Source organism: Centropristis striata, chromosome 20 (genome assembly GCF_030273125.1).
Source record: "Centropristis striata isolate RG_2023a ecotype Rhode Island chromosome 20, C.striata_1.0, whole genome shotgun sequence".
In the NCBI taxonomy this organism is placed as follows: domain Eukaryota; kingdom Metazoa; phylum Chordata; class Actinopteri; order Perciformes; family Serranidae; genus Centropristis; species Centropristis striata.
Genome location: NC_081536.1, coordinates 16397702 through 16415857, shown reverse-complemented (window position 1 = coordinate 16415857; position 18156 = coordinate 16397702). Strand labels below are relative to the sequence as shown.

Here is an 18156-nt window from a genome sequence, read left to right as displayed (position 1 = left end):
CATTAATGTTAATTGTGACCTGCTGCAGCAGATATCAATATGTAGATCAAAATATCGCCAGTGTGAGGCAAACAACACTGATGTGAAATAGGATTTTTAGGAATTAAACATATGGAAAATGTTTGTATTCCAGCATTATTAGGTTATGTAAATAGGTACAATAAAATACAAAATATTGTTTTTTTAACAGTCAAATATGCAATCCAAAAAACCAACCACGCTTGCTCAAATAACACTCCAAGTGAAAAATTATAACCTTAAGAACATAAACACAAGTGAATATAAATATGTATGAGTTGCATACACACTGTGTAGTGTTTGAAACAAAAAATATAATAATTTATAAACTATTTATACGTCAATTACTACAGAAATTGCAGCTTGTTATACTACAGTAACACCTAATTTGCCTGATGCTGGGGCCATATTCTCAGTAATCACTGTTGAGGCGCGGCGATCCATGTTGTGTCTAAGGGGGAGGACCGGAAGACTTAATATGATCAATGGTTAAATTGAATTTAGTCCTTAACACCTCTTCACCATTTTATTCCCCCTACCTCCCCCACATTAATTCTGTCTTCTCAGCACACCTACAAAAACAGGCCCATTCTGGACATTATAATGCATGTTCCTCCCTTCATATAGCATGCTGACACGCTCAGACAACCCTGTGGCCGCTGCTGTCAGTACGGACCCCCACCAGCTCCCCTCTCTCCTGGGTGGCTGTGATGGACAGGCTGAGGGGTGGGGGGGGTGGGGGGGAGGGGTGGTGATGGGGGTGGGTGGGAGGTTTGTGAGGGGTGCTGTAGCGTTGTTTTCACGGAGTGAACACCACACATCCTGCTAAAGAAACATAAATAAATTCATGAAATACATATTGATAGGAATTGTAACAGTACGACTCAACCCAAAGACAAAGAATTTATTTCTCCTTATAAATTTCAGGATGTGGCATTGCCTACATTGCATGGATAAACAGAGGAGCTGGTTTTTAAAGCTCAGCACTGCGCAGAAACGACTGAGTTCAGCTCTGCCAAGCCACCAAGCCTTCCTGTGGTGAAGGATCTCTGACGCCTTGAAATCCTGCAGAGTGTGTCTTTTATCAGCAAGCTGTGTCCCCCCCTCTGGGTTTTCTTTTCTGCTACTGCGTGCTGTCTAATAGAGCAGAAATGCCTTAAAAGTAAGCCAAAGATTTGATCCGAGACCAGGATAAAGTTAATTTGGCTGTAACAATGCATAATGAGATCTTACCTTAATTATTTCTGCCAAGGTTATGATTTTAATTCAGTTTGTTTGTTGGTTTGATTGTCTGTTCGTCAGCAGGATTACAGAAAAAACTATTGGACTTGTTTTCATAAAACTTGATGGAAGGTAGGAGCAGGGATCAAGCAAAAACCCTCTAAAATTTGGAGTGGAATAGTATCAGATACACTAATTGTTTTTGTTGCATTCATTAGGGTATTTAGGCTTGGCGGAGATCTGCGCTTGGAGACCACCTCTTATTTATTTATTTTTTAGGTCTTTGTATTTACCTTAATCAAACCAATGTTGTGAAAGTCTTAATTTTAATTTTTTAATTTTATATTTGCTCTGTATGTTTTCACTGTGTTTCACATTAAAATTACCGGTATGTCTAGGTGACAATTTAATATGATTATTTATTGTCTTTTTTTATAGTATTGTGATAAAACAACAGGATATCCAACCTAAATGACAGAATAGACCATTTATTAGACCTTAAGTTACATAGAAAAAATGTTTTACGATTGTTTTCACAAGGGAAACGTACCCCATTCTCCTGTGTGAAAGTTCGCCATTTGTTCGACCCATCCGCCATTTAAACTGCGTATCGCCATTTATCATTACGTCTGCAAGAAGGCGGCGATGGACAATCTTTAACATAAATATGAGTCGTATTTTGCCCCCTGTACAATTGCTCTATATTGACATTTTTGAGGGGATATCAGTCTAGATAAAATCTTATCTCAAGATATCGTGACACACAATTATGTTGTGTAAATTGATAATAACGAGCACATACGTCAAGTCAAAATTCTCAACATTTTTTCACATCTTTTCTGAGGGAATATTATTTATAGATTGTTGTTTTGTTTTTACATCACACTTTGCATTAACACACACACAGATAGAGCACGAAAAGTCTAATTTTATTTAACATAGTTTAATTAACTTATTTACAAATGAGTGGAGTGTGTAGGTAAGAAAAGAGTCAGTCATGTCAGCAGTGTGTCGATGCGTGGAAAATATGGTGAGGTTTGTGTTGTATGGTGCGACAAACCAAACAAAGGAAGCCACACTGCTGGGCCTGGAGCCTGCTGAGAGAGGGTGAAGCTCTGCAGAAGGCCCTCGTTTATGCCTTCTGGGGAGCCCAGCCCACATGGGCAGGTACAATCACGACCCTCCCACTCTACCCTCCTAACCACTCCCAGTACCTGTCACAAAAAGCAAAGGTAAACAGGTAGGCAAAGTGGGAGGGGTCGTCACAAATGCAATGAACAAACTGGACTCCAACTGGAAGCCTTCTAGTCACAACCTTTAATCTCCTGGAAATATTTATTTGTTTCTCTATAATTTCACTTACAAATGTTATGCTTGCTCTAAAGTTTTCAATTAAGATAAAATACTTACATACTTTTTATTTGTCGAGGATAAAATTCACATGCACGTCATGTTTCATTTGGACTCTTTATAAACTGTAGTATGAGAGAAACTTGATTATCGTTATCAAGATATACGTAAATTGACTAAACCTATATTGGGACAGAAGATTTTGGCCATATTTTCCAGCTCTAATTGCTGCAGTATGTTTTGAAATGTATTTTCAAGTCATCAGCCGTTTGCTGTGTTTAATTAAAGCCAATACAGTCATCGTCTTAGTACTCCAACTATGAATCAGAAACGCTGCTTGGTTGCTGCTGTTATATTTTTATCTGGCCATTGTTCAGTCCCTACCTTGTTTTGTGTTTCACAAGTCTTTCATTTTACAGTAGCCACCTGCATTACTCATTCATACAGTATGAGTTACACCATCTGGCTACTGTAAGAAAAGCCTTGCATTCAAAGCCCTAACTTTGATTTACTCACTGAAGTTTCCTTTTTAGATTTATAGTGATGCCAAAACAGGAGGTTTCAAACACTGTTGCTGAGCATATACGGAGACATATGGGTAAGAGAAATCTTTGCCCAGCATATTCATCTAATCAGCTGTTTTACTGCATTTATGTCAGAGAAAATGGAATTCATAAAAGAGTCCGGGGAGCTTTTAGTTTGTCAACATGCAACTAATCTTCTACCATCGTGCTCAGCACTTTCAAACGAGTGCCGAAGAGTTAAAAGTGGCTTAGAAAAAAACATCCTTTCTCAGTGGGCACAACTTTTTGGTGTGGTTGAAAAACCTACCCTCTCGCTTTCTAATCTCGCCTGCATTGATCAGACCCCCTCCCCCCCCCCCCCCCCCCCCCCTCGTGCACACTGAAGCTTCCAAGCTCAGCAGGCCGCCGTAGCCTCGCTGCTGAACTACCCTTGACTTTCATTTATGTTGAAGAAGCAAATGATGCGGGAACAGAAGCCCAAAGAAAAGCCGTTTCAGATGACTTGTCAACCAAGCTGCTACTTCCACACAGGGCTGTTGTCTCGACATGACGAGTCCAATAAAGTCAGACGCTTTCTGTTCTGCTTGAAAGCTGTAGCTCTAACACGGAGTATTTGTTCTCTGTCCGTTTAAAATGCTGTTTATTTGATGTTTACAGATCAGTGGTATTACCGTCTGACAACGTAACAGTATGTTGCCATCAGTCACGCTGCAGCTGAACTTTATTACTTCAAATATCACATGTTTTTAAAACTTCCAGTCGTATTAATTCACCTCAAGTGCTTGAAGAATGACTGAAAATGTTTTATTCACTGTGATTTCACTCCTCCTTGTGTTTGTCTATCAGGTTTTATTATGGCACCAATAGTTGTTTTTTTTTGTGCAAAGTGATATTGTGAAGCTGCTTTATAATTCATGATTGTGGTGACCTGCTATCCAAGTGAAAGCCAACAGCTCTGACTTCAAACAACCTAGCTTCATCACAACATCTGGCCTACGAGGAAATGTTGCCTTTGTTAATGAAGTGATATAAATTGATGTGGCAGACAAAAGCCTCTGTACATTACGTGTCTCACAGAGGTGGTATTGAAGTATACGATGATGTGCTTTCCTGCAGGCTTTTGTTGCTGCGGAAAGAGTCGCAGGGCCATAAACAATGTAATAGAAATAGACAATTCTTTCTTTATTAAAGGTGTTAAATGATGCTGTTTAATGTGGTGATTTTATCAAGTGGAGTTTCATACTTTATGTTATGCTGGCCCCTGGGGTCTTTGAATTTGCTCGCTTAGCTGTGTGTGTTTTTTTTTTTCCTTTTTAAAAAAAAATTCTTGCAAGGCGTTCATTGCCACATTGTTAACACTTCCATGGTGTTAACATCTCGGCAGGTGTTCTCACCCTTCTCCTCCCAATTATTTTGCCTTCGGTGTGACATATAATGTTACCAGTTAACGCTAATTGAAAATAATCATGGCACAAAAATCTACTCTGTCCTCTGAAAATGTAAAATTCTAATTTATAATGAAAGCTGACATAATCAGTTTTATTTATATCAACTGTCAGAAAATGGAGAAGATGCACCCTAATACACATTTGAGATTTGGTCTATTTCCAACAAGCACAGACCAAAATTCCTCTGAATAGACCTAGAACCAATCACAGCAACAGATTTTGTCACGTAGCACTGAGCGACGTAAGTGGGAAAAACATGGTGGCTGGGTCACAAAGTTTCTCAAAAAACTGCTAAGCAGTACATTAAAATGTGTTTCTATTTCACACCATGAATCTTGTTTGAAATTTGATCAGTGCTGCTTAGTTTGACAGTTTGATCTGGGTTTCATGAGTTGCACTGGATGCCAGTCATTGTATCAAACCCACTCCATGTTATATAAAGGGTAATGATTGGCTCGCCTAGGGCAAGAATGGGTGAAAATCTGTCTGAATAGAAAAGTAACCAGATGCATCTGTCAGAGCAACGAAACACGAGCTCAGCAAATACGACTGACTTGTGGCTTGCAACTTTAATTTTAGATCCCACTTGAGTAAGGTGGGAAAATGTTTTTTGTTTTTGCTTAATTCCAGATGGCCATGTTGTTGTAAAAATATTTGTGTTTTGAAATTACCAGATGAAGAGAGAAAAAATTTGTGCCCTTTTGACTTTGGCCGTTTGCTTGCTTTCCTCATTTCTGTTTCTTTAAATTATTTCTCTTACCGGTGGGCTCCGATGCAGATTCAACATACTCAATCAACTGAAAAAAGCTGCTACAAAGGTCGGATAAATGCCAAAACTGCAAGACTACGACAAAAACTAGGGTCACTGGCGCTTACAACGGCACGACATTGGTCGTCAGGTTTGTCAAGGCCTGAAGTATTTAAGTGAAAAGCACCAGAAAATATCTCCAAAAGAAAAACATGCAAACTTTTTAATTTGTATTGCTTATTCCTGTTTAGGTTAAAAGCCGTCCCATCAGGCATTGGGCAGAAGGCAGGGGAACACTCCTGACGTGTGACCAGTTTTTGATATGTCATATTTGTCTTTATTATTAATATTCCAGTCAGTAACTCCTGTAACAATTGCTTTTATGGAATCATCCATCTGTTTAATTGCAGGGCTAAATGTGATGACAGTTTTATTGATGAGGCAACTTAATCCCAACAGCTGATAAGGCTGGATCAACGGGCTGGTGAGAGTGGGAGTGAATTGTAATGTGTATTCTGTGGCTCCTTTCATTTGTCTCAGGTGTTCATCCTTCAATAACAGAATTCCCCCTTCTCCTCTCCATGCAACACCTTCATTTCTCAACAGTAATCTCTCCACCCTAAGCCCTTTAAGTCGCCATTAAGCTCCATTCATTCTTACATAATGATCAAATTCATCCCAGTCCATTTACCTCCAAGGTTTAAGATTTACAAAGGATTAGAGGTTGAAAAATCAATTTGCTTGCTCTTGGATGTCAAGTAATCCAGTTTGGAGGTATGCTGGTGCCACTGCAGTCTAATGGGCTGTGCACTACATGGTGGCTGGCATTAAATGTGACACCTTTGTTGAAATTCAAAGGGAAAGTTCTGCCATTATCCGGTGTATGGTGTAAGCATTAAAAGGAATAGCCTTCGTCCAGTGATTCCAAATAGTTATTTAATGGCTTATGTGACATGCTGAACTTCAAACACCTGTTTCACACAGAAATATCTACAAAGTGAATATTGTATCATTGTATTGATGCGTTAACTGCAGCCGTGGGGCCTCACCTTTCACTTTCAACATCCCTCAGAACACAGAAAACTTTTCCAGCCGGCAAAGTTGGATACAAATTATATCTGACTGCGATCCTGGATCCTTCCCAAGCAAATGCATAAAGTTAATTGCCATACAGAATGGGGGATATATTTTGTCCTAATTTTCAGACCGCTGCTGGTTGTTTTATTGCGTATGACAGTGTCCATGAGGGTATGACTTTTGGAAGGTATAAAGGCCGTTTTATTGGAAGACCATAAATCTCTGCAACCCAGCCTGGACACCTGGTACCATACTAATAACAAGCTACATGGATTATCTCTGAACTAGCGCTCATATTAAAGATTTCATACATTCAGCACAAAGTAATAGCAGAGTCAGAGTTTTCTTAGTCAGCTTATTCACAAAGAGGGCAGATAATTAGGAAATAAAGCAAAACTATGGAGTTTAAATTCATTGCATTAACAGCAGGAAGTTCCTTAGCAACTTGTGGTGCTTGATTTAATATTCACAAGATCTAAAATGAGATATTGTGCTTGTCGAGGAAGAGGAGGAGAGGTGTTAATGATAGAATACATACATTAGCATAATTTAGCATAGTTTGATAGTTCATGCTAGAGCTGAAACAATTGCATTATTTTTCAATTAGTAGATCAACAGAGAATTAATAAGTAACTTTTAATAATTGCATGATTATTTAAGGAAGAAAAAATAGGAAACATCTGTTTATAGCTTTTCATTTCAGGGGATTTTCTTTGATAGCAAATGGATTATTAGGCTGATTATAAGGCTCCGGTACTCTGCAACAAGATATGCACATGCGCAACCTCAAACACATTTGATTAGATTTCACTGGTTTTGGTGATTGAGTTTATTGATATGAGAATTAACTCTCAATTAAGAGAATCAGATCTGAGAAGGCTATATTAAGGATGGAATACATATAAAGTTGTTTGGTATTCATAAATACGTCATTGTTATTGTGTTTTGTGGTGTTGCACCAGTACAGTATATAAAAAAAAAGTTATATAAAAAATGACGAACAAACTATACTTTAGATTTTTCAATTGTTTTTCCAGCTAAATGGTGCAACCAACGGTACATGAGGGACCAGGAAGTGCCTTATGTGTGCACAGTGTGTGTCTGTCACAGCGAGCTTCAAAGAGGCTTTTACTTGATGCAGATGTGAGCACCATTGACTTGTTTGATATGAGCAAAAGCTGAGAAAATGACTGCTATTTAAAATGTCTACACCCTACACAAGCAAGCTTTAAAAAAAAACCTCACGTTTCTTGTTTACATGATGGAGTTCTTACTTGTTACGGAGAATGTTACCCCAAACACTCATAACACTCGATAATTAGAGGATAGCTATGAAAAGATGCCCAGAGACGCTTCCCCAGAGAGCTATATGATCTGCAGATTTTTACGATTGCACAGTGTGTGCAGGGCACGGCTTGAGTGATTCATTTGTGTTGAGGGTGAAGGACACAATGTGAACAACTGCTTTTGTGTCAGGGACTGTTGAGATTTTATTAAACATCACTGCGGAAAAATGCATTTTTTCAGATGAAAGTTATCATAATATTTGCAGTTTTAACTTATATAATGCATCACTGTGAAAAAGGGAAATAGCAAGTGAAATGTACGTAAACATGGTTTTATGCATCAGTAATGACATGCACACAGTCTTTGATTTAGGTTCTCAAAATTAAACCGAGCTAAATAGAAATGTGCACATTGAGCCATTTATAAATATCTGATGTAATTTATACATCTACAGCTTTTTATGTATGTTAAGCGAAGGCCTGTGTATTGTAAACCAGATATGACTGACACTTTTTATGGTCCTCTTCAAAAAGATGTCTGTGATATTTATGAGGTCTGTCCCTCTGTGCCCGAAATGACTTATACTGCTGACTTATGTATTCATTTAGTCATAGAGTACCAGTGGTAGCATTTGCTGGGAGTCTACTGGGTCTGAGATACCATTATAGCATGCATATGTGGTCAGAATATGCATGAGCATTACGGCGGTGTTGACATGCCGTCACTGTTTTTTGTTTGTTAATAAAGCTGTGTCTGTCAGGAAGCTTTAAAGTTGTGTGCAAAGAAGGCTCTGCTTTTTTTGGTTTCACTATGTGACACTTTATTGCTGCTGTTCACAAAAACAGATGATACCACTCCTCTGAAGCTAGTAATCTGTTTGATCTGTTTCGTAGGTGATCCTCATGTTGACGAAGTTCTATGACTTCAACACTGGCAGAGTGACAGAGAGCTCTTTATGGAGGTAAGATCTCCCGTCTGGTTTTACACGTTGATGATTTCAAACTGATTGTTTCAGAAATCCACTACAGAAATAGACACATTACTCCTGTTTGGAGTCTTAAACACCCCAGCTGTAAAACATGGTTTAATACAGTGCCGTTTTAGGTTCTATCTATCTGCGAATAATGGTTATACCACTTTAAACGATTCACTAAAATTAAATATGTTTATTTAGATTTCTGTTATTAGAGTTTATACATGTACATGGTTCCCACAAGTCCTTTAAATCCTTGAAAGTTTGTGATTTTGAGGGAAAATAGACATGCTATTGCTACATGCAAGAATAGAAATTATTCCTGATATTTTCGATGTTTTTTTTACTGAAGGTTAGAAGTAGGCTATATTCTGCATTCTCCATGTGTGTCTCTTGCAGTTACGTCATTGTTTCATGCACCACCTGCCTCGAGAAAGACAGTCAGGTGCTCGCATGAGTGATTGAAGTTGATGATGCAGGTTAAACAGCTGCAAGCAAGTGAGAAAGCCAGTGTTAAGCAAACCTTCAGCCGTGCCTGGAAAATGTAAAATCCAGGACTCGTGGCTCGCCAAAGACATTAACAAAGTCTGGCTTTTTAAGGATCAGTGGGGCATCCATATGGCCCAGTGCACAGCCTGCAGAAAATCAATAGAAGTGCACGCCATGGGCGCAGTGGCTTTGACGAGTCATGCTGCTGAAGCATCACACAGGACGGCACTGTAAAGCCTGCTGGTTCTCATTAGAGGAAATTCTCAGTGTTGTAACAGTAATTAACCTTGATTCACGTCTCAGACTGTGCCATGTTGGAGCCTTTGAATTTGAGGGAAAGTCCTTAAATGTGATATTTTAGAAGGTGTGGAAACAAATTATTTATATGAACTCTAACAGTAGTTTATACCTCTGTTGTATAATTTAACATAACGTCAATACTGTGTGTAGGATAACAAAGAATACCTTTATTTATCTGTTCCTGACGAAATAATATGTATTTCTTTTTCCATGGCCTATAAAATATCTAAAGAATTATATGTTTTGGTCATTCCCTTTTTTTCTAACCTTCATTAAAGCAGCTGTTAAAATGTTTTTATAATAAAGTATCAAATGACAACGTGAAAGCTTTATTAGTTTCAGCTCATTATTATTGCAGCAGATATCGACTTGCTGGTGAACATTTAGCAACTAAAGAACCAGATATAGTGGAGTTGGCGGAGAACAAAAACAAAATTAAAAGAGAGTTACTATTGGACTTGCATTTATCTCACAACTCCAATACATGATGATGTTTGATGATGGCCAAAACAATATCAGTTATTGCATGTTTGCAGCCTTATTTAAAACATCTGTAGCACTTGGTCTAAAGGGCATGGCACAAGTAACTTCAGCTTTACTAGTAAACCGGTGCACAGTATGGCTGCAAAACAAGGCACAACTGGCAAAGGGTTTTTTATTTAGTCTGTTCATTAATCGTTGGTGTGTTTGGGTCATCTTCTATTTCATTTAAAAGTCTGATGTGCCTGAACCCGGTGCATTGCTATTTCATTTTTGGATTCTGTATTCTGGAGAAGCTAGTAGTTTTGTGTCTCCACCGTCTCCGATCTTCTTTCCCATCAACAACTCCATTTATCTTCCTATGAGCAAAAGCACAGATAAAACTAACAAGCAGAGTGTACACATGTTGTGATACTGCCTATGTAAGCGCATCTTACTATCTGAGCAAATCGCCCTTTGAATAGCAGGAAAAGCGGCCATCAGATAGCAACCCACACGGTCAGTAGATACACTGTTTACACAACATGGGCATTGGTTGTGAAAATAACAACTGCATTAGTCTGAAACTATAGCAAGAACAGTTGTGCTGCACAGTGCACTGTTTTGTGCTGTGTGTAAGTTGTATTACTTAATCTGTATACCCAGTTTTGGTTCAGATCAGAAGAAATAAATGGTTGATTTTGCAAGTTATTATTTGTTTCTTACCAAGATAAATAAACTTTAGAAGTGTTAGATAATCTATCTTGTTTGAAGAGTTAATTTCGTATGTGTTCAACATGTTTATTTCTAGATTTAACAATCTTAATTCAAGACATCTTGTCAAGTGAAATGATCATGCAGTAAGATAATTTCCCTCAGACTGAGTGTTTTTATCTTGTTTTTAGACACCCCTCTTTTGCAGTGCATGATTTGTACACATAAGCATTAGGATCTGTGTAGAGTACAGCCAATGTCCTCAATTCACAATGGTTAAATGATTAATAATAAATGCTGTTTAAAAGTATATAAAAAAGCCAGAAATCCTAAAATGCACCTCTTTCATTTAATTTTATGAAACATTCCAAGGCTGCTCATTTCTGAAATGTCACCAAGCATCAGGGACCAGCTTTATTCTGGTGACAATTCATATAAAGATAAAACGAAGTCAGCAAAGCAGTGCCATTTTTGGAGGACAGTTGATATTTTTAGAATGGGCTATCTCTGGTTTTGGAGAAGTGTCAAAAATATTTTAAAGCTTTTTTTTTTCAGCCAACAGGCAAATATGTCCTCCAATCCTCCATTTGAGTTATTCAACATGAACCTCACAAACTTTAGAATGATGTTTTTACCCCCAAAGCATCAATAATAATAATGATTACAAAACCTCATCCCGTCACTATGTATCCTACACAGGATATTCTTGTTCTTGTTTATTTTGATAATTAAAAAAATCTCCATTCATCTAGCAAATTGCTTCATGACTTCTGCTGTTGCAATTTTCTGCTTGCCTGATATGCTTAATGATACCATCAGCATCTTAACTAGAAGGTGTTTCTCCATTCTCTTCTACTCACCACTTTGCTTTATCCTTATAATTGAATTTTAGGTCAACTGATTATGGGACCACATATGAGAAACTTAATGAGAAAGTCGGGCTGAAAACCATCCTGAGCTACTTGTACGTTAGCCCGAACAACAAAAGGAAGGCAAGTTTCCACATGTATCTTTAATTTATTTATTTATTGAATAAATTGATATTGCTAATTAAAATCACTGTGTAGTTTTTTTCCCCATTTTCACTACATACTGTAGCAGCCCTGCAGGAGTGTGCACCATGTGTCTCTTCCAAGCAGCACATCGTGCAAGTACATATAAGCCCTGCGGAATGGATGCTGTCAAGGTGGGCCGCTGATTCCCCCGTCTCCTTTCTTGTCTCGTCTCAGATCATGTTACTTACCGACCCGGAGGTGGAGAGCAGCCTGCTCATTAGCCTTGACGAGGGGGCGACCTATCAGAAACACAGCTTAGCCTTTGATATCCTCAGCCTGCTTTTTCACCCTGAGCAGGAGGACTGGATCCTGGCTTACAGCCACGACCAAAAGGTAACGTGTAGCTGTCAAGTGGCATGAAATAGCTGGAATAAAAACTGAAAGTGTGACAGAAAAAAAATAAAAATGTCTGGCTGCTGAATAAGGGCTGTTGTGTGGAGTACACTTGCTGCTTATCATAGACATGTTGCTCTGTGTGAGTCTTTTGCTCTATATGATTATCCCCATGGGCGAGTTATGAGACAATAATCCCCTGGACACAGACATACAAAAGTTCCCACCATCTCTCCTACATAGGAGCAACAAAAGCAGACATCGTGATGGTTTATGGCTATTTTTGTACTCTTCTACTGTCTCTAAGTAATCATTATGCATCTTTTTGAAGTTTTTGTGTCTCTGTGTAGTCATTTTGAATCTTATGTGGTAATATTGTGTATTTCCTGGTAGCTATTTGTCTCTTTGTAGTCATAACTTTTTATTATTTATGGTATTTTGTGTTTCTGCAAAGTCATTTTGTGTCTTTCTCGTTCAGTTTGTGTCTGTTTGCATTCGTTTAGCATTATTTTTGTGTCTCTTTTCAGTCCTTTATTTGGTCACTTTTTGTCTCTTTATAGTCAATTTATTTTTAATTTTTAATTTATTTATATTTTTTTGTGTCTGTTTGTAGTCAAACTCTGTCTTTGGTCATTTTGTTTCTTTGTGACTCTTTGAGCTCAATTTGTGTCTTTTCTGGTCATTTTTTGTCTCTTAGCCATGGTTTTGTGTTTGCTTTTTGTCATTTTATGTGTCTTTGTAGTCATTTGGTGGTGGTTTTGGTGGTTGTTTTGTGTCTTTGTATTTCTTTTGTGTCTTGTTATGTTCTTTTGGCATTATTAGTAGTTTTGCAGGTGAAGGCTCAGGGGCCCCTGATGCTCAGGGCTCCTTGGCCTGTGCCCAGTAGGCCCATTCAGTAATCCATCCATGTATATCACAATCCTGTTGGGTCACAACAGAATTAACATCTCCATAAAATGATGCAAAACATAGATTGTTGTCATGGTCGAAAACATTCATTTTGATAATAGCAGCTTGCTTTCAGGACACGGTCTTCCTGAGTGCAGACACCTGCCACTTAAGCCAAGGCTGCAGTTGCTGAAATAGAAGCCGCTGATCACCTGCTCCCCTAAACAAGTCAGAAGGTCTGGCTGCAGGCTTTAACTCCGAATTGATGTGTCCCAGAAAACACAGGGGAAAGTTAACAAGGAAGGCGCGGCCAAACAATCCACAAGCTCACACACAAACACACAACTGCGAGCATAAACACACACTCTTCATTACTACGTGTGAGAACCCTGCTGTCTGCTTTACTCAACACCACAGACATCAAACTCGGCCTTCCTGGCCTGCGATTGGAAGACTTGATTTTCTGAGAGAAAAACAGTCAAGGTCTGAGAAGTGAGATAAATGGTGCAGGGAGGAAGATGAAAGCCTCGCTGGGAAGCGTCCACAGGTCAAAATAAAGACGCACTCGAGAAGTTTGCCCCCAGGTCATTCTGTACGGCTTTGTAAAGCGAAATTTGATGTGTTTTTGCTGAAATTAATCTTAGCTGCGTTTCATTTTACATTTATTGATTGTCATGTCCTTTAAAAGTTTTGAGCTCTCAGATGAGTCAAAATGATGTTGCTTATCCTTGTAAAGCTGCAAGCTTAAGATGCTTGCTCGATCATTATGGGAAGATGACAGGCATTGTGAATGCGTGGACACAAGTCCAGATTTGCAGTAGAAGGGACTCTAATGGCTTTATGGAATAAAACGACTACAATGACAGTTAAATGAGTGATTTTCTAACACCAATTAGGCCGAAATCCTGCTGAGTTACTGTAACAAGGAGACACTTTGATTTTAATATAGAGGCCCAATTTGTCTGCCACCCTTCTCTCTCTCTCACCTCTTTTCCGAGGCATCAGAATTAATAATCTTCACAATTTTCTATTTTTATTTCTGGCTTCAGAGTATCACCACACTTTTTTTACAGGAAAAAAACACTGATGGATTTTCACAAAGTATGCACTCAGTAGTGCAATATTCAAAACAACATCAACACATTGACACCGCAAAATCTACAAATCTTGACAGCTGCTTGATAATACAGTTAGACATATATCAGGGGGTTATTCTCTTGGATATTCTGACTTGGAACATTATTCTTTATACTGTAACTCATTTGGTTAATGCATTCCTCTCATTTTTCAGCTCTATGTCTCTGTTGAATTTGGGAGGAGATGGCAGCTTGTGCAAGACAGCGTCGTCCCCAACAGATTCTACTGGTGAGATCAACCATCAGTCATTTGCAGACAGTTTCTCTTTCTAGGAGAGAAATGCTGCAATATTTCCACATATTTAGACATGCTCCAAAAACACTATTAATAATAGACAAGCACAGAACAATTATACATTAAATAATTAAAATGCATGCATTTTTAGCATTCTGTTCACAGCAGGGGAATGCCGACACTGTACATATTTACATGCTCTATAAGATATGTCTGTTTATATTTATATCTTTGCTGTTAACAAGTTTTTCAGATAGTGAATACTGATGCGTTACGCGTTAATATTGCATGTTTCTCATCAGTCGGCAGCTCATTTACAGTAATATCAACAAAAACATTCATGTTATTGAGTCAGATTTTACACTATTAACAAGTGTGCTTTTAAAATTTCATGAAATTTTGAGAATTGGTAGCATTTAAGGCTGTCAGAGTTAATGCAATAACAACGTGTTAACACAAATTTCTTTTATAGCCACTAATTGTTTTTGATGCATTAACACAGCTTTTAATGATAACCCTTTGACAGTGATTTGCTCCTATCTCCTATCACAGGCTAGATTTCAGTATAATTTTCTCTCAGATAACTTGAATTATAACATGCTGAAAGGTTAATATTTGCCTGTCATAAAACCTGTTTGCCCCAGCTTTAAACAAGAGATCATAATTTGTTTGGTCTAATAGCTACTTGATCATCAATGTATTATTCTTGTTAATGTTGGTAGTCATTGTGTTTCCCTGCAAAACCATGTACTGTAGGTCACTCCAACCTCCTTGATTAATCAGTGGTCCTGCTTCTTTAGTTCTATGTGTGAAAGGGATTCTGTAGCCAACACCTATAAAAACCATTAGAAATTAAACATTTATCCTGGGCCATAATCCCTGTACCGGCACCCAACAGCTAATAACGCTAAAACACTCTGAGAGACACCCAGAAACTCTCTGCCACATCATCAGAGCTGATTCTGTGAAATATATATCAGTTGTCATACTGAATCAATTACAACCTGATAATATTTGGATCTGATTTGATTTGTAATACTGTCATTTTCCAGCAATGATCAAACAAATTTTCATGAGCAAATTGCATGCAGCAGATTAAATATTAATCTGTACTTGTATATGTAAACTAGATGCTTAGTATCCTATATTATGCTGCAAGTAAGAAAGAAAAATTATTTTTCTCCCTAAAAACCTAGCCTGGTTTGGCATTCAGTAGTAAAAGCAATGGGTCTAAATGTTTCATGGGCCACTCAGACGGTGAAAGACTTATTCAATGATGAAAAAATCCTGCAGAAAAAGTTGCTGTTCCAGCATTGGCATCAACAGTCTGACAATAAACCTGATTAAACACGTGTCAATATCAGTGATCCGTTTGAGAGATGGCGATACAACTTTGCTAATAGTTAAGGTTTCTGCTAATCGTTGCCAAAGGCTCACAGCTGTGGCAAATTCAATTTCATGTTTATGTAGCTAGCTAGACCCTTGAATCACAGTATGTCATCTCAAAGAGCTTTATAGGTCCAGTTTAAAAGTTTAAATGACAAAACAGGAATTCTGATAGAATTGCTGCTTTATCACGGCATCAGGTTCATAATCATGATCACAGTGATTAAAATGAATGCCTCTGTAGGGACGTATCTTTTTAAATTCTGGCCTTTTTTTTTGCCTTTTCTAGAACTGTCCATCCCAGTTATAAAGCGACAGTTCACCCCAAAATGAAAATGATCTTGAATATAATTTGACTATTTGGCATTTTGCTTGTGGTGCACAAAAATACATCTGAAAAACTCAACATTAAAGTCTCTTTCCAGAAATCATGACCCAGTTACTCAAGCTAATCCACAGACCTTGTTTTGAGCAGCTTCATAGCAACTACATTTATGGATAAAATTATTAGACCACCTTTGTTTTCTTAATTTTCTTATTAATTTTAACGCCTTTGTTTGAACAAATATAATACCAACAAAAATAGCTCATAATAACCAAAATCATTATCAAGAAAACCATGGAAATGGCTAGATATCAGCTCTTAAATTAAACTATTATGAGCTATTTTTGTTGTTATTATTATATTTGTCCAAACAAATGTACCTTTAGTTGTACCAGGCATTAAAATGAACAAGAAATTGAAGAAAACCGGGGTGGTCTAATCATTTTTCCATGACTGTATATTAGAATTATTGTAGTGACTACATGAACCTACCATTAAGGGGAGAAAAGTATGTTTTTGATTTTGCAGTGAACTGTCCTTTTAATGAGGCTGGTTTTACCTTCAAAAAAGGGTGGATGTATGACCCTCATTTTTTATAGAGAGTAATCTATAACCTCCACAAGAGTTAGTGTCTCTCTACTGTGTGGTTAGTTTTGTTATTTGTTTTGTCATGCGCATACAAATCCCCAGCCCATGTGGACTTTCAAGTCACCAAAATGACTGAATATTTGTAATCATTCATCCAGAGAAACTAATCAGAAATGAAGGACACACACATTAATAAAAAGTGCAGCTCCTAAATCATCAGATAATGAGCAATAACACACAATCTGTCAACTTCATTCTCGACTTAATCACACAACAAACAAAGACCTTTTTCTTCAGGGAAACAATTAAACCTTTTCTCTGTGGCTAAGGGTTGTGTATCCGGGCTCAACTGTGAACACAGAAATCATTGACTTTTAGTTAAATTGTGCCTCACATAAGGCTTTACTCTCTAGCTGTTTTCCATGAGAGAATATATGTTTGTAATTTAGGTTTGCACCAAACCAACAGGCCATCTTCCCTCATACATCAGGAACAGTTTTCCCTGAGCTTATAAATATCACACCGCAGGCTGTTTTGCAAATAAAATAATCATACCAAATAAAGATTTTGCCTAACTAACCTAGGAATGTTCATACAAAATTATGTATAAGGCATTTTAACAAGTCAGGCATATATATGGTACAATCACATTATTTATAGTTTGAGTTTCTATGCTAATCAAGGACAATGGTGTCTGAAATTTCTTTAGCATTAATCTGAAGTTGGAGCTTACGAGATGATCAATCAAAAACCTTGATGTTCATATATGCACTCCCTTTTATCTTCGAGGGAATAAGTCAGCCAGAACACAGAGATCAAATATGAAAGAATATCTTTCATCACATCTTGCACCGCTCATTTTATGTGAAAAAATCTAACAAACGTGATTTACATAAGCATGTTAACCGCGAGCCTCGCCAGACAGACAGACTGGTGTGTGTTAGTTATGGGAGAACAGTGTGTAACATTGCAGGGGTTTATTTAAGAGCAAGCGCTGCTGTTCACTGATAGAATTGGATGAAGTATTTGACAGAAAGTCCATTAAAAGAGATGGAGCTGTGAGGCAATTACAGAGTGCTGAGGGAAGCAGGATGGGGGCTTTTTATATTATAGTTCAGACACGGTGTGGAAAATGAGAAGAAACCCATCTTCTGTCACAACAGCTGCTATTAATACAACAAGTGGTCACTCCTGTCGCTCTGCACGTCATGAAGAATCTCTATTGAGAGTGAATGAAATGGCTAAGTGCACCTTACCCATAAAGTACAGTGCAGGTCAAGTGTGTGTTAGGCTGTGTTTATAGATAAGGTTGTTGTGTTATTGCTCCGGAGAGGACAGTTAAGATCATAGCTGTATTTCTCATCCCTCCTCTTAAAAACTCAAAAATCTAATCTGAAGCACAAATATTGAAGAATCTATGAGCTAAATGCACTTCTTGTGTAAACAGTCTTTTTAATGTTCTGTTGTAATTATTTACAAAGCATCACTCTAATACCCCTCGGGACAGCAGCAAAATAGTTGATAGATTGCCTCGATGCCTTATTAAGCATCCTGATCTTCAAAATGAATAACAAGAAAGTTAAAATTACAAGACAAATGCTT

General features: G+C 37.8%; 1 protein-coding gene across 1 annotated transcript in view; it reads left to right on the top strand.

Moving 5' to 3' along the window:
- LOC131993421 (VPS10 domain-containing receptor SorCS1-like) overlaps positions 1 to 18156 on the top strand; it is a 57742-nt gene that overhangs the window by 10788 nt on the left and 28798 nt on the right. Inside the window, exons 2-5 of the mRNA XM_059359330.1 lie at positions 8567 to 8634; positions 11501 to 11600; positions 11838 to 11996; positions 14176 to 14249. Of these exons, the coding sequence (XP_059215313.1) occupies positions 8567 to 8634; positions 11501 to 11600; positions 11838 to 11996; positions 14176 to 14249 (401 nt within the window). The remainder of the gene's footprint in view (positions 1 to 8566; positions 8635 to 11500; positions 11601 to 11837; positions 11997 to 14175; positions 14250 to 18156) is intronic.